Below are 23,746 nucleotides of genomic sequence, written 5' to 3' on the forward strand. Positions count from 1 at the left end.
CTCTGTAATGAAGCAGCACCCCACACCCACCAAGTTCAGGGCCCTCCTTCCTCACGGGCCACATTCTCCATTCCGGCCCTCACCTGACATCCCAGATGACTCACAGTCCTCAGATGTCACACAACTTTTCATGTCTCCATGCCTTTGAACAGGCTATGCCTTCCACCTGGGGTGCCCTTTCCTGCCAGCCCCTAAGACCTGCCTTCTGTGCTGGGCGCCCACAAGAGAGTGGCTATGGCCTCATGGTGCTGCCCCTGGACTACGTGTTTCCCCACTGACCCACAGCTGACTGGAGAACAGCCCACACAGCATGCTACCTTACAGCTGTGGTGCCTGGCACATGGGGCCTGCTGAAATGAAATTAGAAATAAGTTCACCCGTAGGCAACTAAGGGTCTGCACAGGGAAAGTCTACTTTAAACTACTCAGTCAGAACAGCTGCCCATGGCACACACCAGTTGGTCACGCTGGACGCTCCAACTAGAGGATCAAACCATCACTGGAGTAATTTCCCTCCGTTTGCTCATCACCCCACCCCCCAGAAGGAACCCGAAAGCTCTAGATCGCAAGTCCCTGTTTCAGCTCAGCACCAGTACCTGCAAGCAAGTTTCCAGCTAAAATCAAAGCATCCTGATGGGCTGAGAGATCCAGCGGGAACCACGCTGATGAGAGCAAGGTGAGGATCATCGTGGCCATGCCAACAGTACAGCTCTTTCTCGATTCGTCGGAGGCGCTCAGTGGGGGCACCCTGGAAGCAGACATATGCCAGGTCAAATGACAGAAATTTTAAATCAAACAGTCCTGTTTTTTTGAATGAACCAGGAAGAAGGCACATCACTGTACATTTTGTACTAGCTCATAAAGTGACTTCACTATTGTTAACTAACATTCTGTCAGTAAAGCACAGCTCCATGAAAACCACTGATAAAGGAAACCAGGCAGCAGATCTGATTAAAACCACTGAAACTGTTTTTTATAACTTTTTTGCTTTCTCTGGATTTTGACTTAGCATATTTTACTCTGATCCAAAGTTGCTCAGAGTCAGATCAGGTGCTGGAGCTCTGACTGGAAACTGTAGTTGCTCAGTAACTACCCGCGGACGAAGGAAAGCAAGCACTCCGGACCAGCAATCCAGCCACTCCACACAAATGTTAGCCGACCACATGCTGACACACACAAGACATTGGCGGATGCTTCCAAACATGACGGTGAGTCACCAAAATGCTTCTCAGAAATCAGTACACATAATAAAAGCTTACTCCTCAGTACTGTAAGAGATTCGAAATTATTTCACAAATGCTATTAGGGCCATCTACTGGAAGAAAGTCATTTTTAAATAAAAACGGCTCAGATGAGCCTGATAGTTCCTATAAACCATCAGGATTTTGTACAACAGGACACGTCTGATTTCAAACAAAGAATGTTCCTAAGTTTCTAGTACGTAGTGTAGACATTTGGAGAGAATCAAGCTAATCAGAAACATCTTGCCTGGGGCGCCTGGGTGGCTCAGTAGGTTAAAGCCTCTGCCTTCGGCTCAGGTCATGATCCCGGAGTCCTGGGATGGAGCCCCGCATCGGGCTCTCTGCTCAGCAGGGAGCCTACCACCCCCTCTCTCTCTGCCTGCCTCTCTGCCTACCTGTGATCTCTGTCAAATAAATAAATAAAATCTTTAAAGGAAAAAAAAAAAAAAGGAACCATCTTGCCAGCATATGTGAATTCTCGAAAACGAACCTAGAAATGATACCCTGAAACCCTCCAAGGCACTGAAGAGTGAGCATCTGACACCCATGAGAATCCCAGCAAATCTAGACTTCCCAAGAGCTTTATCCCTGGTTTCCCATACAGCTAACAGGGCAAAAGCGAGGATTCCACTGGGTGCTTTTCCAAAAGGTCACACTGATAAAAGATTTAAGGAAGAAAACAGGGGATTCCAACTATAATGTCTGTATCACCTGAGTATAGATAACCATATGCTGAGAAAAATACATACCCACAATGCCAACCTAAACTCCAAATGCAGACGGGAAAGGCTGTTGAAAGGAGACACAGAGCTTCGCAGCACCCAAACTAAAGGAGAAAAGGATAGTAACATCACACCCATGCACACAAAGCATTTATTAAATTGAACGTTTCACCCTTCATAAAAAGTACAATGAACACATAATTGAGTTCTATGTCTGACAATATCTGTCCTACCCTGGTACCAATTCATCCTTCCAAGACAGAGTGGGACAGGCAGAACACAGGCTCTAAGGAGGGCCCATTGTGTGCCATGAAGATAGGCCCGCAGCGGGCACAGCCCTTCCACTCAAAATGGCAATTGTCCTGCGTCCCCTTCCTGCCTAAGCACCATTCCTCCCCGCCCCTGCTCTGCTCCCACACCCAAGCTCACTGACATCCATCTCCTGACCTGACTGCAAAGACCACAAGGCCTCATGTGTTTACATCCTAAGCCTAAAACGGTGTCCACCACATGAAGTCACAATAGATATAGTAAGTGAAGTTTATGATATTTTAAACAAATCAAAGGAAGACCAAACCAGAGAGGCCAAACAATATTTAGGTTTAAAAGGCACTTATGTACTTAGGAGGATAGCCTAATCCTAACTGTTGGCATTTTCTACAACAGGCAAACATTTCTTCTGTCACATAAAACAAACAAGGTTTAACCTAGTGATCCGCAAATTAACACTACTTTGTACAACAGTCTCTATTTCTGACTATGAAAGTTACCCTTGTTCATTTTAGAAAATGTGCAAATACCTGAAAAATATAAAGAAGGAAACAAAGATCACAATCCGAAAACTGGCCATTTTTAGCCAGTCACCCTCCTGAGTATGTGAGGAGGGTACATGCGTGGCTAGGACTTCCACACAGAGAGATGGGATAACACACAGGCACACTCCGACCCCACCGCCCTGTAGCACTGCACTGTCCCCAAAGCCCATATCATCTACTGTGTAATAAATATGCTATCGTACGCAGAGTTTCATCAGAATCAGAACTTAATCATCGTGCATTCCTGGACATCACGGTCCTTTTCCAACATCAGCATCACAGGAAATGACACAGGTGAGTACGTTATACAAACACCTTTGCTGGCATTTCTGATTTCTTCCCCTCAGGGCCCATCACACATCACAGACTCGGTTATAGCGAAGGCATTCTGAACTTCTGACGCATTACCAACTCTGATCATGGCAGTTTTTATTCTCACGTTTATGTCCTCCTGTACTGGTTGAGTTTTTTTTACAAAGAGCACTATTACTTTAATAACCAGGGAAAAAAATAGTGTACTTCTCCATTAGAATACACCAAGATTCTGTTCCCAGAAGCACCAGTTCTTAGCCCCACAAATGCGAGCTCTCACGCAGCAGCTCACCATGAAGAACCGACTGCACGAACCACCCAGGGTCAACTTCGCCAAGGCCACCCAAGGAGACTTACGGTGAGTGCGCGCGTGGTGGACGTGACCAGTTCGCGGGAAACGGCCGCGATGACTCTGGAGAGGTTGTTTTCCACTGTGACGTCTGTCATGGTTGGCAGTAAGTTATAGCCTCTGTATATTCTAGGGAGAAAAACACGGAGACTTAAAATCTACTAATAAAGCTTCGGATACTTCCAAAATTCAAAGGGCATTTCTAAGTTTGAGATTAAGACCTATGAGGCATCCTAGCAGTCTTGACTTTGATGTGAAAGACAGACAGGACATGAACCTGGTCGCAGGAAGTCTCCTCCAAGGCCCTGGTCTGCCCTGAACACCCACGCCCCAGCGCCCCCCCACACCCCCCAGCACTCCTCCACCACAGCCTCGCAGCCACCTCTCCACGCGACCAAAGCACCCATTTTTCAAGCTTTAAGTCAAAAAACTCCTTGAAGCTGGTCCTGATTCCCCGAAAAATGAAAGTGCCCTTCCCAATGTCGCCCTCACGGCACACCCCAATGCCAGCCACTTGCTGAGATCCCGCACGGACTCTGAGTCCCTGGCCCTGGTTACCAGCGGCGCCCGAGCAGAACTAGTGCTGGTGTCACTTCTGAATCTCCAGGTATCCTCAGAACCCAAGAACAAAACTCAGAAGACTTCTTTTCTTTCTGCACCAATTCTCAGACAGCGGGCAGCTAAGGTGCCAAGGGCGCCCGGCTGGCCACGGAGCAATCTACGCAAGAAGCAGGGCAACATGGCCCAAGGCCAGAGGCCAGCCTGTGTGTGAAACTGGAGAGACTTTCAAAGTTGGAGCAAGGAACCAATTCTAACATGATGCTAGACTCATCTCTGCTGGCATTTCCTGAGATGATGCTCAGAAACAGCGACTTACCCTAAGCCTGTCCAACTGAGGGTGAGATCCTCTCACACTGCTTTTGTGATCTTAAAGGAATATTTAGCCCAAATCTTCTCAGAGAGAAGAAAAGGCCACTTCTTAGGTTAACATAAAGGGAATTCTCTGAGAAAATTATTTCCGTGTGTTTTTTAAAAGCAACCTTTACATGAGAAGAGATGACAGCCATTGAGGGAAGAACTTCCACATCTGATTGGCTGATTCCAAATCCGTAACAAAAGCAATCAAGCAAATATCTCAGACCTGATGTCCAAGCTATTAAAAAAAAATTGCTACTAACAGGAAGGAGAGCTACAAGTAAAACACATTTTTAAAATAACATTTAAAACACAAGGAGTTAAACCTGCATGAGTCTTTTACGATCACTTCTGCAGCCTTCTTTGCAAACTAAGATCCCTAAGACTGATTGGTTCATTAAAGCATTTCTGGGCCAACAACTACGTGTGTGCGCCAGTCCAAGAGCCGAAGAGAGCGGGCTGTGTGTGTCCACGGCAGCGGCCACTAAAAGCATCTCCCAGCCAATGTGAACAGCAGTAACTGCAGAGATCCACACTAGTGGACAGTCCTAAATAACATGGCCCACGCCCCTGAAAGTTGAGGAGATGACAACCGCAACACAAATGAAGCGAAAAAGTTACCAGACAGGTTTCTAGAAAAGACACAGCCTAAGCATCACACACAAAAATACACTTTGAGGGGCACCTGGGTGGCTCAGTGGGTTAAAGCCTCTGCCTTCGGCCCAGGTCATGGTCCCAGGGTCCTGGGATCAAGCCCCACATCGGGCTCTTTGCTCAGCGGGGAGCCTGCTTCCCCTCTCTCTCTCTCTCTGGCTGCCTCTCTGCCTACCTGTGATCTCTGTCAAATAAATAAATAAAATCTTTAAAAAAAAAAAAATACACTTTGAGAACTCGTCTGGTAGTGAGCAGATTGGAAGATTCATGAAGTCTTGCTGTGACTATGCCAGAGCTTCCTAAATGAAGACGGGCAGCAAATCCCAGAAAGGATGGATACCCTACCAAAGGGAACCACCTACACAAACGCCTTCACCTGACGCTTCTTCTCTGGAAAGCACGATGCGTCAGGAGAGCCCCCCGAGACACCCCTGCACGCACTGCACGTACCTGGTGATGGTGCTGACGGAGAAGTGAGACGGAGGCTGCGTCTCATGCATGAGGAGCTTCAGGTAAACACTGCTTTGATCTCTCGCCACAGCCACGACGGGGTCAGCTTGTCCTTGGTCGCATTTATAGAACAGCTTTGGGACGAGCCTGACACAGGAGTGGAGTGCATTCACTGACGGGGTCTGAGCCACACCTGCACTGTACCACCCTCCTGTGTCGAGGTGGGGAGGCCTGAAACGCGGTTCAGCCGCAGAACACCAGCTCCTGCTTCAGGGGGTCCCCCAGCTCAGCAGAGGGGGCTGCTGGTCCCAGGACCAACCACCCACGCACCAGTCACGCCACCCCTGCCATAACCAGGGGCCGCACTTCCTTTCTGCCTGCCGTACACTTTAGCAGCTTTCTCTACATACAATAAAAGGCTTGGATTTCAAGTTCTCCTTCTGGTCCTCTTGGGCAAGATGAACAGGTACGTGACTCCCCCATCCACGGAGAGTACCGAGCACAGAGAGGATCTGAACACCAGGGGTCGTCCTTACCCGTTTTTGCAATTCTGCCTGCAAATCCATCTCACACACTCCCAGATGGCAAAGCTCCAGCGGAAGCCCCTCACAAATCTAAACTCCACTCAAAAGCAGAATACAGGGGTGCCTGGGGGGGCTCAGTCATTGGGCATCTGCCTTCGGCTCGGGTCATGATCTCAGGGTCCTGGGATCAAGCCCCATGTCAGGCTCCCTGTTGAGCGGGAAGCCTGCTTTCTCCCTCTGCTGCTCCCCCTGCTTGTGTTCCCTCTCCTGCTGCATCTCTCTCAAATAAATATATACACTCTTTTAAAAAAATGTTTTTTAAATGCAGAATACAGGCAACATTTCCTAAGAGAACAGAAGGGCCCATTTCTGCAATCGGCAGTGTGTGTTCTGCAGGAGTGTGCTCATAGGCTTTCAGATGGGGCTCATAACTCATAGAAACAATCAACTACCTACTCACATTGGTCTGCAAACCCCAGTATCTTTAATTAAAATCTCTCTTCTGTGGAGACCTGGTTATAAGCACAACTTCTTTCTAAGGTAAAATAAATGGCTATCATTTGCAGAAAGACGGAAAGGTCCAAAATCGTTGTAGGCAAGTCATACTAATCCAGTTAAGTGCAAGAAAAAGTATACCTCACAAGTAATCAAAGAAATACGCAGATGACAACACTGAAAACAGAAAAGATACACATCAAAATGAAACCTTGGTTTTCAGTCATTTGATCACAGAGATTTTGATTTCCTATTTTATATTTTCCCTAAACTTTGTTAAGTAAACATGTATTACTTCAAAAAGATGAGGTATTTTTCAGGACACCTGGGTGGCTCAGTCAGTTAAGCATCTGCCTTCAGCTCAGGTCATGATCCTAGGGTCCTGGGATCAATTCCCACATCGAGCTCCCTGCTCGGTGAGCCTGCTTCTCCCTCTTCCTCTGCCTGCTGCTCCCCCTGCTGTACTATCTCTATCAAATAAATAAATAAAGTCTTTAAAAAAAAAAAACAAATTTCTGCCTCAACAATTGGTACATACTTAACTTTTTTTTTAAATCTTTTTTTGGTGAGAAGAATCGGGCACAATCGTATTCTGGTCACTAAGAGACCAGTATGTTTCTGGAGAGCAATTTCACAGGAAGTACCAAAACTCATTAAAAAAATCCACTTCTAGGGGCGCCTGGGTGGCTCAGTGGATTAAGCCGCTGCCTTCGGCTCAGGTCATGATCTCAGGGTCTTGGGATCGAGCCCCGCATCGGGTTCTCTGCTCCGCGGCGAGCCTGCTTCCTCCTCTCTCTCTGTCTGCCTCTCTACCTACTTGTGATCTCTCTCTCTGTCAAATAAATAAATAAAATCTTTAAAAAAAAAAAAAATCCACTTCTGGGGCGCCTGGGTGGCTCAGTCAGTTAAAGTGGCTACCTTCAGCTCAGGTCATGATCCCAGGGGCCTGGGATCAAGCCCCACGTGGGATTCCCCACTCATAGGAGAACCTGCTTCTCCCTCTTCCTCTGCCTTCTGCTCTGCCTACTGTACTCTCTCACTCTGTCAAATAAATAAATAGAATCTTTAAAAAAAAAATCCACTTCTACATACCAACCCAAAAGAAATGAGAACATGTGTCCACACAATGTCTTGTGGGCAGATGTTCAGCCAGGACAATCCACAGTAGCCACAAAAGTGGAAGTAATATCAGCTATGTGGTGATGGGGTCATGGAAATGTTCTAAAACTGGGATTGTGGTGATGGTTACATAAATCTCTATGTGTACTACAAGTCACTAAATCGTACACTTAAAATGGGTGATTGTGAAGGGACACAAAATCATACTTCAGTAAAGCTATGAAAGATTAAAAAAACAAACAAACAAACAAACAAAAAACCCCACAACACCAGAAAGCTTGGCCAAGTACCTAAACTTCCAGGAATTAATTCTCAGGAAAAAATGTATACATCAGCATTTGTGTATAACAATATTCACAAGCACTATTCATTATGTAAGTCAAAGAAAACTTACTGTCCAACCAAATAATATTTACATAAAAGTTTATCACAACTACAGAATAAGTCACTGGCCACTCACTATATTTCTTTTTCTGAAACAGTATGCGTGGCCTTCACCAATCTCACTCTGTAGGACATGTCATGTACTTCAGTGCAAACATACGAACATACCTGAATATGGGGGGCGGCTCCAGATATCACTGGCAGAGTCAGATTTTTTTTTTTTTTTAAAGATTTTATTTATTTATTTGACAGAGAGAGAGAGATCACAAGTAGGCAGAGAGGCAGGCAGAGAGAGAGGGGGAAGCAGGCTCTGGCTGAGCAGAGAGCCTGATGCGAGGCTCGATCCCAGGACTCTGAGATCATGACCTGAGCTGAAGGTAGAGGCTTTAACCCACTGAGCCACCCAGGCGCCCAGATTTTTTTTTTTTTTTTAGAAGAGTCTGATAGCAGGAAGATGCGATAAGGTAGTATGTGAAAATGATCGGATCACTGAATTGCACGTAAGCTTGGTCCCGATTTTGTAGAAGAGACTCATGCACAGGTTATACTCAACACATTTCACAGTGATTGTCTCCAGAGGCAGAACCAAAGGAGATTTCTATGTTCTTCTTTGTGCTCTTCTCTACATTCCAAACTTCTCACATGAAAGTGCATCACTTTTAGAGGCTAGCCCTGTTTTCACCCTCACTTTAGATTCCTGGTCTTTTCTGATGCTTTCAGAGGAGCTCAAAGTGAGTGTCCAGGATCCAGAAATGCTGACCTACTCTCAGATGTCCGAGCTCCCCTCCTCCTACCACTTCACACTTCCACCACGGAAGTGACCAAAGAGAGAAAATGGGTGGTAGATACCTTATCAAGGCCGCTGCGGCAACATGCCGCACCCTGGGGTCCTCGTCCCCGAGCAGATAGATGACCACATCATGGAGCACTCGTTCTTGCAGTTTTAAAAGCTTCAGAGAGAAGGAGACAAAAACTGATACGACATCTGTCTTTAAGCCCATTTCACGTAAGATACTGTGGAAGGCCCATGAGGGAGCGCTCACGACCACTAGTCTTAAATTCACACACACAAGCACAACTGTCACAACCTGAATCGCAGGGTCAGTCTAGAACACAGCACGCTCAGAGGAGACCCACAACCCTGGGAAGGATGACTCCTGGAAGATACGACACAGCCTCACAAAAATGAACTGCTTACCCCTGTATAATGATGGGTTCCTCTGTGCAGGTTTTCTGCTTTTGCTTCCAAAAAGCTCACCAACCTAACAAAAGAACATTTTTAACGCGAAACAATTTAGTGACTCCATGGACACCCACTGGTCGGCCTGCACAACCCTGACACGCAGGACACAGAGGGCGGCTCCGGAGGGGGCTGGTCCTGCCGCCCAGAAGACCAGAGAGGGAGCACGTCCCTCAGACCCATGGAAGGACCAAGGTTTAAGTAAGTAGACTTCATATTCCTCTCCTCATTTCAGACTTAGTAAACTGTTTTCTTCAAAATAAATACCAATAATCTACTGTGAGAGACTCCAAGGGGCCTCAGAGTGAGCTCAGCCACCGGGGAGGGGCCTGCCAACTCCGGGGAGGGGCTGCACGGCCTCGGGCAGTTTCTTTGCCCCAGGCCCAGGGTCCCTCCCAGCAGCCAGAGCTGAGAACCACCCCTCATTCACAGAGACATGCTGAGAAAGAAACAAACTACCCACTAGCCGCCCAGGGGCACTAGCCCTGAGCCTGGCACACAGTAAGCACACTGTAACAGCTGCATGGAAAACACCCAGATGCCTGGATAATAGAAGAAATATCCCCTCCCGAAAGACAACATCTTAAGCCAAACTTGTTCTTAGAAAATGCAAAAGGCATCACTTTATTTTTTAATTGCAACAAAGTACAGATGAGCTGTGTGACCTAAGTTCGGTGCAATGAGGACGTTCCTTTTGTCCACACAAGCAAGAGTGATGCCAGTCTGAGCTCTCCTGTGCCCTCCATCCAGGCCGCTCAGGTGACTGAGACCACCAGGAAGACCTACTCCTCCACCCGTATCGTAAAACCCCAAGCACAAAGCAAGCTGAGAAGGAAAGCAGCATCAGCTCTCCACGCCACCCAGACTCCCAACTCACAGGTGACTTGACGACCATCACGAATGAGCACCTGAAGCAATGACCGAGGTCTCTCAGTTCCTGGCCCGAACTCCTGAGCAGCTTTGGTTTATGGACCTAAGGAACCTGATTCATCACTCACCTGAAGTCAATCTCTGCGAGAGTCTCCAGAAGCTCCGTCCTCACCAGCCAGTAGGAGCTGTCCCTCAGGGTCAGCACGTCGGTGACCAGTTGCAGCCCCAGTTCACTGTGGCTGCTGCTGCACAGACTCGTGACACAGTGCTGGAAGACAAGGTTGCCACGTGATGGGGTCAGGCTCAGTGCCGCCACTGTCTCCTGATGGTTCCGACAGCATAAGCATGCCGCCACGTTCCCATTTCCTCCTCCTCTCACCGTGGCAGGGACGCTGAACTTTCCCCACGTCCCTCAGAAATGTCCTTAACTCCAGTTTAGCAATAAACATGTCCCTTCCCCATCACCGTATGTCCTCCTTCCTTCCACTGCTGTCTTGGTCAAGGCCTCTACTCCCAGACATCAATTTCGTGACCATGGAGCCGGGGTAAACCTGTTCTAAAACAAACCTCAGACCCAGGGCCAATGGGGGAGCCGGGTCCTTTGCTAAGCAGCCGTGTACTCCAAGGCCCCCCAGCCACGGCACAGCCCCCCTGGCTGCGCCCTCCCTGCCCCTCGGGGCACACAGTGGACATGAGTGGACTCAAGGTCAGAGACCTGCTGTGCTCCCACAGACACAGAGCAACTGAAACTTGGCAAACATCTGGAATTAAGGAACAGTTCCTGCCATGACATTCTGAAAAGGGAAGGTATCCTATTCATGCGACAACTGTCGGGGTTTTCCTTCGATCTTTACTAGCTAACCATTAGTGTTGGTGACTGGCCAGCTGTGGTTCACAGACCAGCTGATCTAAAAAGGTCCAGCACGCCGCCGCATCCAGACCGGGGGTGCTGCAGGGACACGGTACGGAGCTCACCGAACAACCTCACAGCCCCCCGGTCCCCAACTCAGCACCCTGTGGGCCCGAGAGTGCCGGTAGGGTTTAATTCAACAGGTTTTACCCTCCATGTTGGCCAAGTGTATGTCTGAATAGACCCTTTAGGAAAAGGAACATTTCAAATAAACACTCGGAGTACTGAAACTCCCGCAACACCCTAGAAACAAACCTGACCAGTGACACCTGCAGAAATGCAGCGTCATGGCACACACACACACGGCTGCTACTGTTTACAGCTTTGCAATATCTGTGACTATTTAGTATTAAGCCCGATTTTAGTTTTAACAGTGGCAAAATCTCCACTAATCAAAGAACTGACTTCCACAAAAGATGATGCTTACCCTCACAGCTGTACAAGCCAACTTGCAAGTCACAGAAGATTCATCCTTCAAAGTTTTCTGCAGCAAAGGAATGCAGTCCGCCAGAGAAAATGTATTTCCTGACCAGAAGAGCAAACAGCAAGCACCTTTACATAAACTTGAACTTGGGCATTCTACCTAGAAAATGCACTGAAAACTCCACCGTTACCTGTCAAGGCTCTGACGGTGCCCATCCAGTCCCCCACTTGGAAGCGGGACCTGCTGAGGATGGAGGAGATGAGGGTCCCACAGAGAACGGCCGTGGCTCCTCTGACCTGGGGGTCTCCATGATCGATGTAGTTCAGGATGTCTGACACGTACTGCTCCTCTGTAGAGATAAATTGCCCAGCCACTGTACAAGCCCCTACCATCAACTTTCTAACTCAGAAAAAAGCTTCATTCTCAGGAAAGAGGGAAAAAAGAAAGGTTGTGGGGGGGGCAATCCAAATCTAGAAGAGACTTGAATATTAATAGCCATGAGCAGTAAAAAAAATACAGTGAGGTTTAAGCATTCTAGATTCATCACAAGTCTGCTATCACTTCAACACAACAGATGTTCTGGACTATAATTCCAGGTTGCCAACCAATAATCAAAATTCCAAGATTTGACTTCAAAAAAAAAAAAATTAGAGAAATTCAATCTAGTCCACACTTACCTAATATGAATTTAAAAGCACAAGTGTGTCCCCTCACCCAAGGAAAGGGGGAGAAGGCGGGAGGATAATTTTAGAAGTGTGGCTCCTCCCCCATCTACTCCACCATGAGAGTGGGTCCCAGAGCGTGTGCTACAGGAGCTGGATCTGCAGCTGCTCTGCTCGTCTCGGCTGCCACTTGTCTCTGAGTGTGAACATCTGGCCTGGCTGAGTGTGACCCAAAGCAATTTTGATTATACACGATTTGTGCTTTTGGTAAAAATCCAGTATGTATGTAAAGTGGCTCTTATGTTCCCACTTATCTACTGTCTCGTCACGTGTGTTTAAATGAAACGTTGCATCGACAGGGAGTCCAAAAAAAAAAGGCACTACTATTTATGTGTTTTATATGGAGCTACAACACAGTTCAAAAATACCACAAATCGGGCGCCTGGGTGGCTCAGGCCTTCGGCTCAGGTCATGATCTCGGGGTCCTGGGATCAAGTCCCGCATAGGGCTCTCTGCTCAGCAGGGAGCCTGCTTCCCTCTCTCTCTCTGCCTGCCTCTCTATCTACTTGTGATCTGTCTCTGTCAAATAAATGTTAAAAAAAAAAAAATACCACAAATCAACTCAGAACATGTATTACTCTAAACCACAACAGCCAAGATGGTCTGAAGTAGTTTCCAAAGTACCGACTAAACGTGAGGGACAAGCCATGAACTTGTAACATACCAGGGTGCTCCATGGTGTCAAGAGGCACTTTATAAAGTTTGCTGAAGAAGGACTCGGGATGAAGGGCCACAGCAGCTCCCACACAGCTGATCGCCAGCGCCTTCACGCTGACCCTCACGTCCCTGTCCGGAACCAACACTGCAAGGAAACCACTGAGATCACCTTCCAAGCAGCGGACATTTAGTTTCCACAGGAACAAAACTAGACCCAGTAACCCTGCTCCCCCAGCATCCCCTCCCTTCTCCCATCAGTCAGTGAAAGCCGCCGCTCGGCCCAGACTCTACTCCCTCCCTCTGCTACAGCAATGAGGCACGAATCAGCCACCAGGGTGACCTTGAGACATCAGTATTTCCTTCAGCTCTGTACCTGCCTTCTATACTTACCATTTTTCTCCCCAGTCAGCAAAAATGAAGCAGACAGAAGGCGGACACAATGGACAAGAGGAACAGAATCGTCATCGGTAGACTGCCCTATGTCACCTTTGATCCGGCAAGGCTACAACACAGAAAGCAACACTTGTTGGTCTTAGGATCAAGGAACCAGCACATTCACTCACTTTGTGTTCAATAAACAGATCCAGAGCACCAATTATGCCAGGCGTTGGGGACACAGAGATGCCCATCTTTGTTCTCACAGACCACGGTGGGGCCCAATCAGAGTGGTCAGAGGCAGCTGAGCCACAGGGTCACATGGGCAGCGGCAGTGATGAGCTCAGGGTGCAGAGAGGGCATGCTGGAGAGAAGGCAGCTGGGAGCCGGCACTCAGGAGAGGCTGCTCAGGCAAGAACAGCATGAGCCACCATTTAGAGAACAAGGGGCAGCTACTCAGGCAGAGGCAAGAGCCCTGCGAATGCCCAGACCTGAGAGGGGGCAGACCTGGCTGGAGCAGGACCTGGAAGGAAGCATGGAGGTTGCAGGATGACTGGGCATCTACAGACGGACTAAGTTCGAAACTGTTCCCTGCCCTCAAGGAATTTAAAATTAACTGGGAAGATAAGCCACTTACAGGTAAAAAGGTAAGCAATTCAGGGATATTTTACAAGCAGTTCAATGGATAAAGTCAACAACAACAAAAACCCAAACCTGATTAAAAACAGCTAAGGACTTAAACAGACATTTCTCCAAAGACAAAATACAACGGCCAGTAAGCACATGAAAAGATGTCCCACATCACTCATCATTAGGGAAATGCAAGTCAAAGCCACAGTGACATACAACCTCACTCCCAGTAGGATGGCTGCTCTCAAAAAAAGCCAGAAAATGACAAGCCTAGGCGAGGACCTAGGGAAACCAGAACCCTGTGCACAGCTGATGGGAGCACAAACTGGGGTGGCCACTGTGGACAATGTGCAGGGAGTCCTCAAAAAAACCTAAAACTAAACTACCAGAGGACTCTGAAATTCCACTTCTGGGTGTCTACCCCAAAGAACTTAGAGCAGGGTCTTGAAGAGATGCCTGCACCTCCAAGTTCACAGCAGCATCACTCACAACAGCCAGAAGGCAGAATGTAAACCCAAGGATCCATCGACGGATGAACAGAACAAAATGGAGTCCACCTGCACAGTGGAATATGCTTCAGTGTCAAGAGAGGAAGGGAATCCTGACACCTCCTACAACACAGATAAAGCCTGAGGACATTACACCCAGTGACTTAAGCCAGTCACAAATACCACATGGTTCCACCTGTAGGCATGTCCTACGGTCCAGGGAGACACAAAGGAGATGGTGGGAGCCAAGGGCTGGGGAGAGGGAGGAACAGGGAGTTAGTGGCGAATGGGGACAGAGTTTCAGTCTGGGGAGAGGGAAAGAGTTCTGGAGATGGAGGGTGGTGACAGCCACATAACGTGAACGCACTTACGCCACCGGGGGGTGCACTTCGCAAAAGTCACCCTGGCAAAATTTATATGTATTTTACCACCATAAACAAACAAATGTATTATTCCACAAACAAAAACAAGACGTGCTGCAAGACAAAGCATGACCATCAAATGAACGGCCCAAGAAATCAGGCAAGGTAGCAATCAGTGTAAGACAGATCTGTCTGGGAAGGACTCTCAGGAAGGCAGAACTTGAGCTAGTTCTCGAGGATCTGGGTAGTATCTGGAGAGGCAGAAAAGAGGAGCACACCTAGTGGTCACTACTTAAGGGGAAATAGGTGGGCAGAAGCTCAGAGATGGGAAAGCTAGAAGCAAGGCACACGGGCAGTAGCCAGAGTGATCCTAAACACTCACAGAAGCTTAGAATGCCAAGTGGTCTTCTGCCTAAACATCTCACCTTGTTTTCTTGATCTCCTGGTTCAGCAGCTTCATCTTTGGAGACAAATTTATCGATGCTGCTGTCAGAGGCCTGTCTGCTGTGGCCCATGCTTCTCAGTAAATGTGCTTGCTGAAGAGCTTCATAATCACAGAAATTGAGATTGAGCGACAAGTTTCCAATTAAAAAAACCAATATTCATATTTATGCAAAGTCCACATGAAAGTACAGGATTTAAATCAAGAACAAGGACAGTCATTCCTCAACTGACCTTCCTTATTTTCTATTTACAACTCAGAAAACAAAGATACTCCAAGATTTCTTCTTGGAAGCTGAGGTAAAACTGCGATGTCAGGGTTGAAAAAAACATTTCCACAGCACACCGCTGAGGTCCACCTACCAACTGCAGAGCTTCGGAAAGCATCTGCATCTTCATCCGGAAGGACACCCGTGGCTTCCTCATCCTCGTCCGGTGGCTGTCCGATCTGCATCCCTGAATACTGGCTGTCAGCACCATCTAACACCTGCACAGTACGAGAGGGGCTGGTGAGGGCTCTGAAGGGACATCACCGAGGGATAGGCTCTCCGACAGGGAAAGGCAAAGGCAAAAGTCACATGGACCACATCTCTCGTACTCACACAAAGGTCATTTCCTGAAATGTACAGAGAGGTGTGCGTGTCCATGATCAAGCTTCCTTGATCACGCACTGCTACTACATTACAAAAAGCTTTACGACTATAAAAATGCCAAAGAAATTCCAACCTGAAAATTTCTCTTTGTGATATTAATAAAAAAAAATCTAAACAAAAATCTTTATCTTCACAAGCAAGTTTTACAGTAAGTCAACAATGAGAAAAATCTTTAAGACAAATACCTTCTTTTAGACAAATACCTAACACTACACTAGGTTAGCTTCTAAATTGCCAGGACTAAATCAACTAAGTTTTGGACACAGTGTATCATACACTTGGCCGTAAACTTGAATTATGATCCATATTGTGAAACTTTACATATTCACTTGAAATCCCATGTAATTTACCTGAAAAACTGAGTGACAGAACCTCAATACATTAGCAGGAACTGAAATAAACTCTGCATCATTTTTGAAAAGTCATTCCAAGTCCCTAGAGTTACCACACGTTCAAAATCAACCACGAAAGAAATGATTTACCTCCACTGTCCCAATTAGTTTACCAAAAAAAACTTACCTCAGTTAAAAAAAGTATTAAAATGAGAAATTTCACCATAATAAAAACAATACTTCTTGAATATTTTACTATGCCCCAGGCAGAATCAAAAACCACTTTATATGCATCATCATAAGTCTCACAGTGCAAGTACTGTTACCCTCCATTTGCAGATAAGAAAACTGAGGCAAGAAGGGTCACACATGCTCCAGGCTACATGGTTAGGAAACCACCGTGCCGAAATTCTCATCCTGGTGGCTCTTGGCAGCAGCCCCTTGGCCACCGCGCTGGGCCATTTCACGAGGAAGTTCTCTATACCTTCACTTGTTTCTTTTCCTCTATGGCACTCATCACCACCTAACTATGTATTTATTTACTTATTGACTGATTACTTGCTTAGTATCTGCCCCCACATGCATGCACACACTTTGCCTAGAATAGGGGTAGTTAAGCCATTACCTAATGACCAAACCTGGCCCACCACCTGTTTTTGTAAATAAAGTTTTATGGGAATGCTAGTTCATTTACATATAGTCAATGGCTGCTTTCACATGACAGCAGCAGAGAGGAACATGTGATAGAGGCTATATGGCTTAGAAAGCCAAAGCTCTTTGTTGTCCCGGACAGCATGGAAGGGGTCTCATGACTCCTCTAGAACGTTAGCTTTGTGTGAGCAAGGAGTTTTATATGTTGTGCCCTCTACTTCGTCCCCAGCTTGTGAACACTCCATGGAACTTAACAGGCGCTCAGTATACTTGTTCAGCAAATAATTAATGACTACATAACAGACAGGGAATCATCCTATAAACCAGTAAAGAACTCCACCAATGTGGGAATTATCAAGGGAAGATGTTCATTTTCTACAGGCCAGAGAGACCTGCAGGGGTCCCCTTCCCAGCACTGTTACCCAGTGAACAACGGGGTAATTTCAAGAGACAAAAAGTTTTCAGAATTTTCCATAGCCTTTCATTCCTACTTCTAACAAATCCACCAGAAACCATCCATCGTAAAGAGGCAAGATACCCCATGGAAGCTGGTGCAATAAACACACAGCAGAATCTCCCCCACACACTTAACGGCCAGCACTTTCCCTGACCTTCTCGTTTTTCCTGCATACTGTTCCAACTGTCTGTCCTACGCTTTCCCAGGTCTTCTAGTTAAAAACCTCATCTGTAAGCTCATAGCTCTACCCGAGGAACTGCAAATCCACATGGCCATCAGAAACTGAATCCATGTGACAACTTGACAACTGCTCAATAGGGACATACCAGTGACTTATCTCATTATTTTGTCATTCGATGCTTCTGCATTCATCCACATAAAAAAAAAAAAAAAAAATCCAGGGCGCCTGGGTGGCTCAGTGGGTTAAGCCGCTGCCTACAGCTCAGGTCATGATCTCAGGGTCCTGGGATCGAGTCCCGTATCGGGCTCTCTGCTCGGCAGGGAGCCTGCTTTCCCCTCTCTCTCTGCCTGCCTCTCTGTCTACTTGTGATCTCTCTCTGTCAAATAAATAAATAAAATCTTTAAAAAAAAAAAAAATCCAAAAACCAAACCAAACCAAAAATGTTCTTAATAAAACCTATCCAATAGTAACAGAACACTTAACAGTACAAATTGTTTTTTTAAAAAAAGGAGTGTTAAATTCTGTATCACTTTTACCAAACTTGGTGTTCAGACCATCCTTAAGGTGCTTCTTGTCTGCTAGCTCAGAGACCAGAAATATACTTAACTCCATGGTCTATAAGAGGGGATATCTTGTAGAAGGTTTTGAAAAGCCAAAAAAAATGTTAAATACACAGTGTTAATGTTTTTAGTTACAATGTATTAAGACCACAGATCTGGGGCACGTGGGTGGCTCAGGTGGTTAAGCAACTGCCTTTGGCTCAGGTCATGATCCTGGAATTCCAGGATCAAGTCTCACATTGGGCTCCTAGCTCCGCAGGGAGTCTGCTTCTCCCTCTGACCCTCTCCCTCTCATGCTCTCTCTCTCACTCTCATTCTCTCTCAAATAAATAAATAAACTCTTTTTAAAAAAAAGAAAATCTTTCAAAAAAAAAAAAAAAAGACCACAGATCTGTTAATAGGGTCCTTACAGATATTTTAAATAATGATCTAATCTGTATTCAGCAAGTTCTTAATGAATTTAAAATGCATTCAAGTTTAGCAAAATTCGTATCATCAACTAACCTAATCTGACCTCCATGTTCAACACAAATGACACTTAGCCATTGTCTTCAGGGAGGATCTTAGATGGGGTTGAATTCCCTATTAATGACCTGAGCTGGTGATCTCTGTTTTTTCCTCAGTGAGTCAGACAGGAAGAGGGAAATAAGCAGGAGGGTCTAGGTCTGGGCCTGCTGGCAAGAGCCCTTCACCCACTTACAATTTCAGAACTGTCCGAAGGGGTCACAGCTGAATCAGGCCCCTCAGTGGTGGTCTGGGAGCTGTCGCTGACTGGGGAGGAGGCCTGGGTGCCATCATTCAGGTCCATGGCTGGGTCAGACGGGACGGCACTGATCTGGCTGGAGCTGTGGCTCAGGATATCCTCCTCGTCCCCGTCGGTGGCCGCGCTTGCCAGGTCACAGCCGGTCAGATCCACTGAGTCTGGCTGCAGCGTATGCTGTGACCGGGGCTGCTCGGTGATGATGTCGTGGCCCACAGAGTCTGCAGCTGAACTGGCAGAGCCAGGAGTGGAGACTCCAGAAGACGCAGCCAGCTCACCACCAATCTCACCTTTGACTGAGGCTGAAGACAAAGAAACACTCATTCCTCAAAGGGCCAGGGAAACGTTCAACAGGGAATCAAATGCTTATAAAATACCCCAAAATTCACTGTCATCAAATGTTTTAACTGCAAAAAATAGTGAAATACAGTGAAAATGTGAGCAAGTAAATTTTGAAAACAAGATGAGTGCATTCTTCAAACATTACTAAAATTGCTTTTTACTGTATTCTTGACTTAACTTTCACTCTATTACCATGTCACAGTCATAAAATAAGGATTATCAGTCGGTGTTTCCTAAATGCTATGAATATTCTCAAATGGTATTTCACTGTAAAAACTGACGTATGCTCAGAAACAATACCACTTTGAGTCTCTGAGCAACTGCTCAGCCTCAGCTTGGAGCAGCGAAGCCAGATCGCGCCCCACAGGCAGGCTGGTCAGGCACAAGCGTATGGGTGCTCTTGCTCAGCAGGTCGCGCTCAGAAACAGTGGAAAGTCACCATCTCTCTGACGTGGGTTTGCCCTCTTCCCAGACCCTGTTCAAGACTGCTTGAAGCTGTCTTAGAAGCAGCCAGTCCTCCCCTCCTGGACTGCAAATGTGCAGCATGTTTTCCTAGTTCTGTTTTTAAATTCTCATTAAAAAAGCCACACACTACGTAAAAATCACTACAGAAAGATCTACACCCAGGTGTTAGCAGTGCTCCCTAAAGACCACTGGGTCAGTGAGCCCTCGAGCTGTATAATGTGGCAGAGAGCTAGAATTTAGATTTTCTTCTTTTACTTTTGTAATTAAGAAAAAAAAAAATTCTGTTCTATAAAAGTGAATAAATAAATAATCACCACTGGAATTATTCAGATTTTCTTTCCCAAATACTTTCATCTTATTTTCAGCTGTCTAAAAATATTCTTTTGGATAGGATTATACCCCTCTCATTTAATCCAATTATTAGCATATTAACCAATACTTCTCTCATAACATGAATAAAGAATTTGTAAACAAATGTAAATTTCTCTCAAGTTAAGCTGTCCACAGACAATTTTTAATCCCATTTTCCTCTCACAACCCATATAATTCATGAGACACTTACCTACCATCCCCTACTACGTAAGAGTTATGCTCAGGGAGTATAAACCTAATTTTCAAAGAACCTAAGGAAAACAGCAAACATTTGATCCAAGAAAACACACACACACATTTCAAAGTAAATGTCCAAAAATAGTAGGAATTAGCCACCATTTGAGCAAGCTGGCTTCACCACTATCCCCAGGAGCACGCCCCTCATGAGGGACAGGGGAGGCGCAGGGAAGGGGCCAGGAGAAGGACGGGAGGGGTGGCACCACTGTCCCTCCCTGAGAGCTACCTGTGAAGGCGGAGCTGCTGCCCTCCGATCTGGACTCGGAGTCATCCTCCAAGGCTGCTGCTTCTCCAAAGAGCACTTTCCCTAGGAAATGATGTAGCAAGAGTCCTTAAGCTTGCTACGGGAAGGATTTCAAAAATCAAACAGATGCACATTCTAAGCGGAAAATCATAAGCATATTTAATTCGCTCTCTCATGTGGTATATATAAAGTATTTTTGTACCTCTAATGTGCTAAACACAGAGAATGCCAAGATATTATATTTAGATATTACTAAAATCAATAAACCTATACAGCACAAAGTTAAAAGCAATGACTCTAGAACTATAACACCAAGTATTTTAATAATTAATAAGAATTTACTGACTTAGATCTGTATTACTGTTGGATAATTTATATTACTATTCAATCTCAAAGACCGTAAGCTACAACTAGAACCAATTCTGTTAGCCCTTAGGACACTCACGTCGTATCTCCAATGGCAATCAGAGCGTACACATAACCGCTGAGCTCCCGAAACAAATAGCACACTGCGTGCCAGCAGCCAACGGGAGTCAAAATACAAACTTAAAAACAGAAAGAGTTCATACACAGAATGTCACCCCAAAGATCACTTCTACTCTCTTCTCCTTTAAGCTGCCAGACTCTATGGTGTAATCAGAACCTGAGGCCATATGATCTGGGAGGATGGAATAATAGTTCATCTTTTGTGAAGCTATAAAAAAATATTTTACAGTTCCTGGTTTCCAAATTATATCAATTTGTGTTATATTGATAAGAAAAAAGGAAAAGAAAAGTCTTAACATGATTTAATTGGACTAGTTAAATCATCATGGTTCCACTACACATAAGGTCACTAAATGACCCTCTAGAAATAATTATTGGCAATTTCCAATGCCTAATTTCACTAGTTTCCGAGGACTAGGGCATAGGTGTGACAACTTCCAGAAATCTATACTGGTGTGATATTAAAGGGGGAAAAAAGGCAAAGAAAAAGCAGAGGAAACCCAAAATCTATATAAAATGAACACAGCAATTTGGCTTATCTAAGTAACAGGGTCGTTTCTTACAGAACAAGTGACTGACCCTGAGAAAGCAAGAAAAATCCACCCTGCGTGTGGGGGGTTAATGAGGACAGTCTCTGCCCTGAGAACCAGGGTTTGCCCCCCTGTCCCAAGGAGCCCTCCTCAAGGGGTACAAGATCCCAGATGCTGCCAGAAGGGCCCCACCAGGCTGCCACACAGCCCCTGTCCTCATCCCACATCCAACGTCAATTCTCCTGTTCTCTCTCACAGATTTGCAGATCTCACATGGGGAAGAAAAAGGATTTTTGCAACTGTAACAAAGAAAGCTTTAAAACTGTAGCTCGCAATGAGAAAGGAAAACAAAACAAAAACGCTAAAAACACAAAAAAGATATTGGGGACGTACCAGCTTCCTACCTAGAAGGAAAAGCTCATCTTAACGGTGGACCGCTCAGGAAGGCGGCTAAGCAATAAGGCACCTTGGTCAACTGCCTGCATGGTCCCCTCCTGCTTCCAGAAGAGAGAGACTGACTTTGCCTGGAAGCCAGTGGCCTTCAAACAACCTTAGTGTTTCACCAATTTCTCACACTTGATTAAATATACTGCACTATGACGGCCTAAACATGATGGATTCTAATTCTAGGAAATGTTTACTTAACCCAGTCAAGGCTAGAATATTAGTCCTGTTAAAGTACTGTTCAATACTGCAAGTAACCCTAGGCATTAGGCTCACAAACCCTCAACTCGTGACACAAAGAAATATTCATATGTTTGTGTCGATTATACATCAATAAATTCTTAGAAAGATTTCATCTTTTAAGATTTCAAAACAGAAAATGCCAGCAATTCTTTCCTCTGGAAATCCAGACTGGAAAAGAAAATAACTGGTGGGTTCAAGTGTTCATGTGTACCAAAGCTCTCCGATTAGAGATCAGAAACACTTCAAAAAACAAAACAAACAAACAAACAAAAAAAACCCCTGTTATCAGAATGTTCTGGGATGTACAAAGTTAAATATAGCTGAAAAACTGCCACCAGCCCAAATTACCCAAATAATTAACCAAACATCATTCCTGACTAATGCTACACAGAATTCACAGGAAAAGCAAGTTACCTTTATAAAACATAACACAGTCTCTAAGACAGAAGCAGGCAAACTAGAGCAGGCCTATTTCTGTAACTCCAGTTTCACAGCACGGAAGCCACAGCCATGAGCTGAGCATCTCCTGTGGCTGCCTTCTGCCACAAGACAAAGCCAAACAGAGCAGAGGCAGGAAGGCCCACAAGGCTAAAACAGGCCCTTTACACAAAAAGTTCGCTGACCCCTGACCTAAAGCATTAAAAATTTATGACAAAGCCATTTTGATACACAAGCAATTTTCAAAAGCCACCCTACAGAACCATTCCGGCCCAGTTACATTTATACATACATCACTCTGTGGAGAAGAGGTACGGGCACAGTCGACGGCATTACAAAAATACAGAAAAAGCAATGGGACTCAACACAAGACTCTGATTTCTGAAATAATCACCTTTTTGTTTCCTTGAAAGGACAGGGCTGCATGAAGAACCCCCTCCAGCTGTAAATCACAGAAAATGAAAGATGAAAGATAATAAGCTGCTAAAATACAGATGACATTTGAAAATCTTCAAAAACCGTGATTCAACTTTAAAACTACAGACTGTATGAATGTATATCCACCGGCGAAGCCTCAACACATGAATCCTGACACATGAAAATCCCACCAGCACCCCAATACACAGTTCCAAAAATGCGACCTAAAATGTCAAAGCAGCGCAAAGAATGTGCATTTAATAAGTCAAATTAAAAACATCAGAACTCGGGGCGCCTGGGTGGCTCAGTAGGTTAAGCTGCTGCCTTCAGCTCAGGTCATGATCTCAGGGTCCTGGGATCGAGCCCCACATCGGGCTCCTTGCTCAGTGTGGAGCCTGCTTCTCTCTCTGCCTCTGCCTGCCTCTCTGCCTGCTTGTGCTCTGTGTGTCAAATAAATAAAATCTTTAAAAAAAAAAATCAGAACTCACAGATTGCTTGGTCAACTACCAATCAGATATAAATTTTCGTTAGCAATGATCATTAGTCATTAGCATTTGTAGGGCACGCATTCCACAGAGCAGAGGCCTCTGGAGGGCCCAGCACATGGACAGGCACACCCTCACTGTGTGCCCCTGGCTCAGGCAAACATTTTACGTTCAGAGGAGGCAGCAATGAGGCCTCCAGTCAAACCCTCCAGGTTGTCAGTGCCGCTAAGGAAAGGCCACATGGCACATGTGCAGTGTTCAACCAGCCCAGGGGAGGCCCAGAGTCCACCGAGGCCTCAGAAGCCTCCTCTGTGCCAAAGCTAGTTCTCAAGGCTATGCTTCCGGGATCCC

The 23,746-nt window shown here is 45.8% G+C and overlaps 1 protein-coding gene across 3 annotated transcripts in view; it reads right to left on the minus strand.

The window, feature by feature from the left end:
- The window catches only part of HTT (huntingtin), a 142,687-nt gene that overhangs the window by 77,311 nt on the left and 41,630 nt on the right, over positions 1 to 23,746 (minus strand). The window contains exons 10-25 of one of the 3 annotated variants that reach the window (XM_045990429.1): positions 22,888 to 22,935; positions 20,335 to 20,415; positions 18,633 to 18,994; positions 15,462 to 15,585; positions 15,083 to 15,201; positions 13,193 to 13,304; positions 12,810 to 12,947; positions 11,614 to 11,772; positions 11,427 to 11,524; positions 10,218 to 10,357; positions 9,178 to 9,241; positions 8,829 to 8,929; positions 5,458 to 5,604; positions 3,447 to 3,567; positions 1,990 to 2,066; positions 596 to 747 (exon numbers count right to left, since the gene is read on the minus strand). In XM_045990429.1, the coding sequence (XP_045846385.1) occupies positions 596 to 747; positions 1,990 to 2,066; positions 3,447 to 3,567; positions 5,458 to 5,604; positions 8,829 to 8,929; positions 9,178 to 9,241; positions 10,218 to 10,357; positions 11,427 to 11,524; positions 11,614 to 11,772; positions 12,810 to 12,947; positions 13,193 to 13,304; positions 15,083 to 15,201; positions 15,462 to 15,585; positions 18,633 to 18,994; positions 20,335 to 20,415; positions 22,888 to 22,935 (2,043 nt within the window). The remainder of the gene's footprint in view (positions 1 to 595; positions 748 to 1,989; positions 2,067 to 3,446; positions 3,568 to 5,457; positions 5,605 to 8,828; positions 8,930 to 9,177; positions 9,242 to 10,217; positions 10,358 to 11,426; positions 11,525 to 11,613; positions 11,773 to 12,809; positions 12,948 to 13,192; positions 13,305 to 15,082; positions 15,202 to 15,461; positions 15,586 to 18,632; positions 18,995 to 20,334; positions 20,416 to 22,887; positions 22,936 to 23,746) is intronic. The other 2 variants (XM_045990439.1, XM_045990446.1) reach the window with 2 other exon arrangements.

The sequence above is a fragment of the Meles meles genome, chromosome 2 (genome assembly GCF_922984935.1).
Source record: "Meles meles chromosome 2, mMelMel3.1 paternal haplotype, whole genome shotgun sequence".
Classification (NCBI taxonomy): Eukaryota; Metazoa; Chordata; class Mammalia; order Carnivora; family Mustelidae; genus Meles; species Meles meles.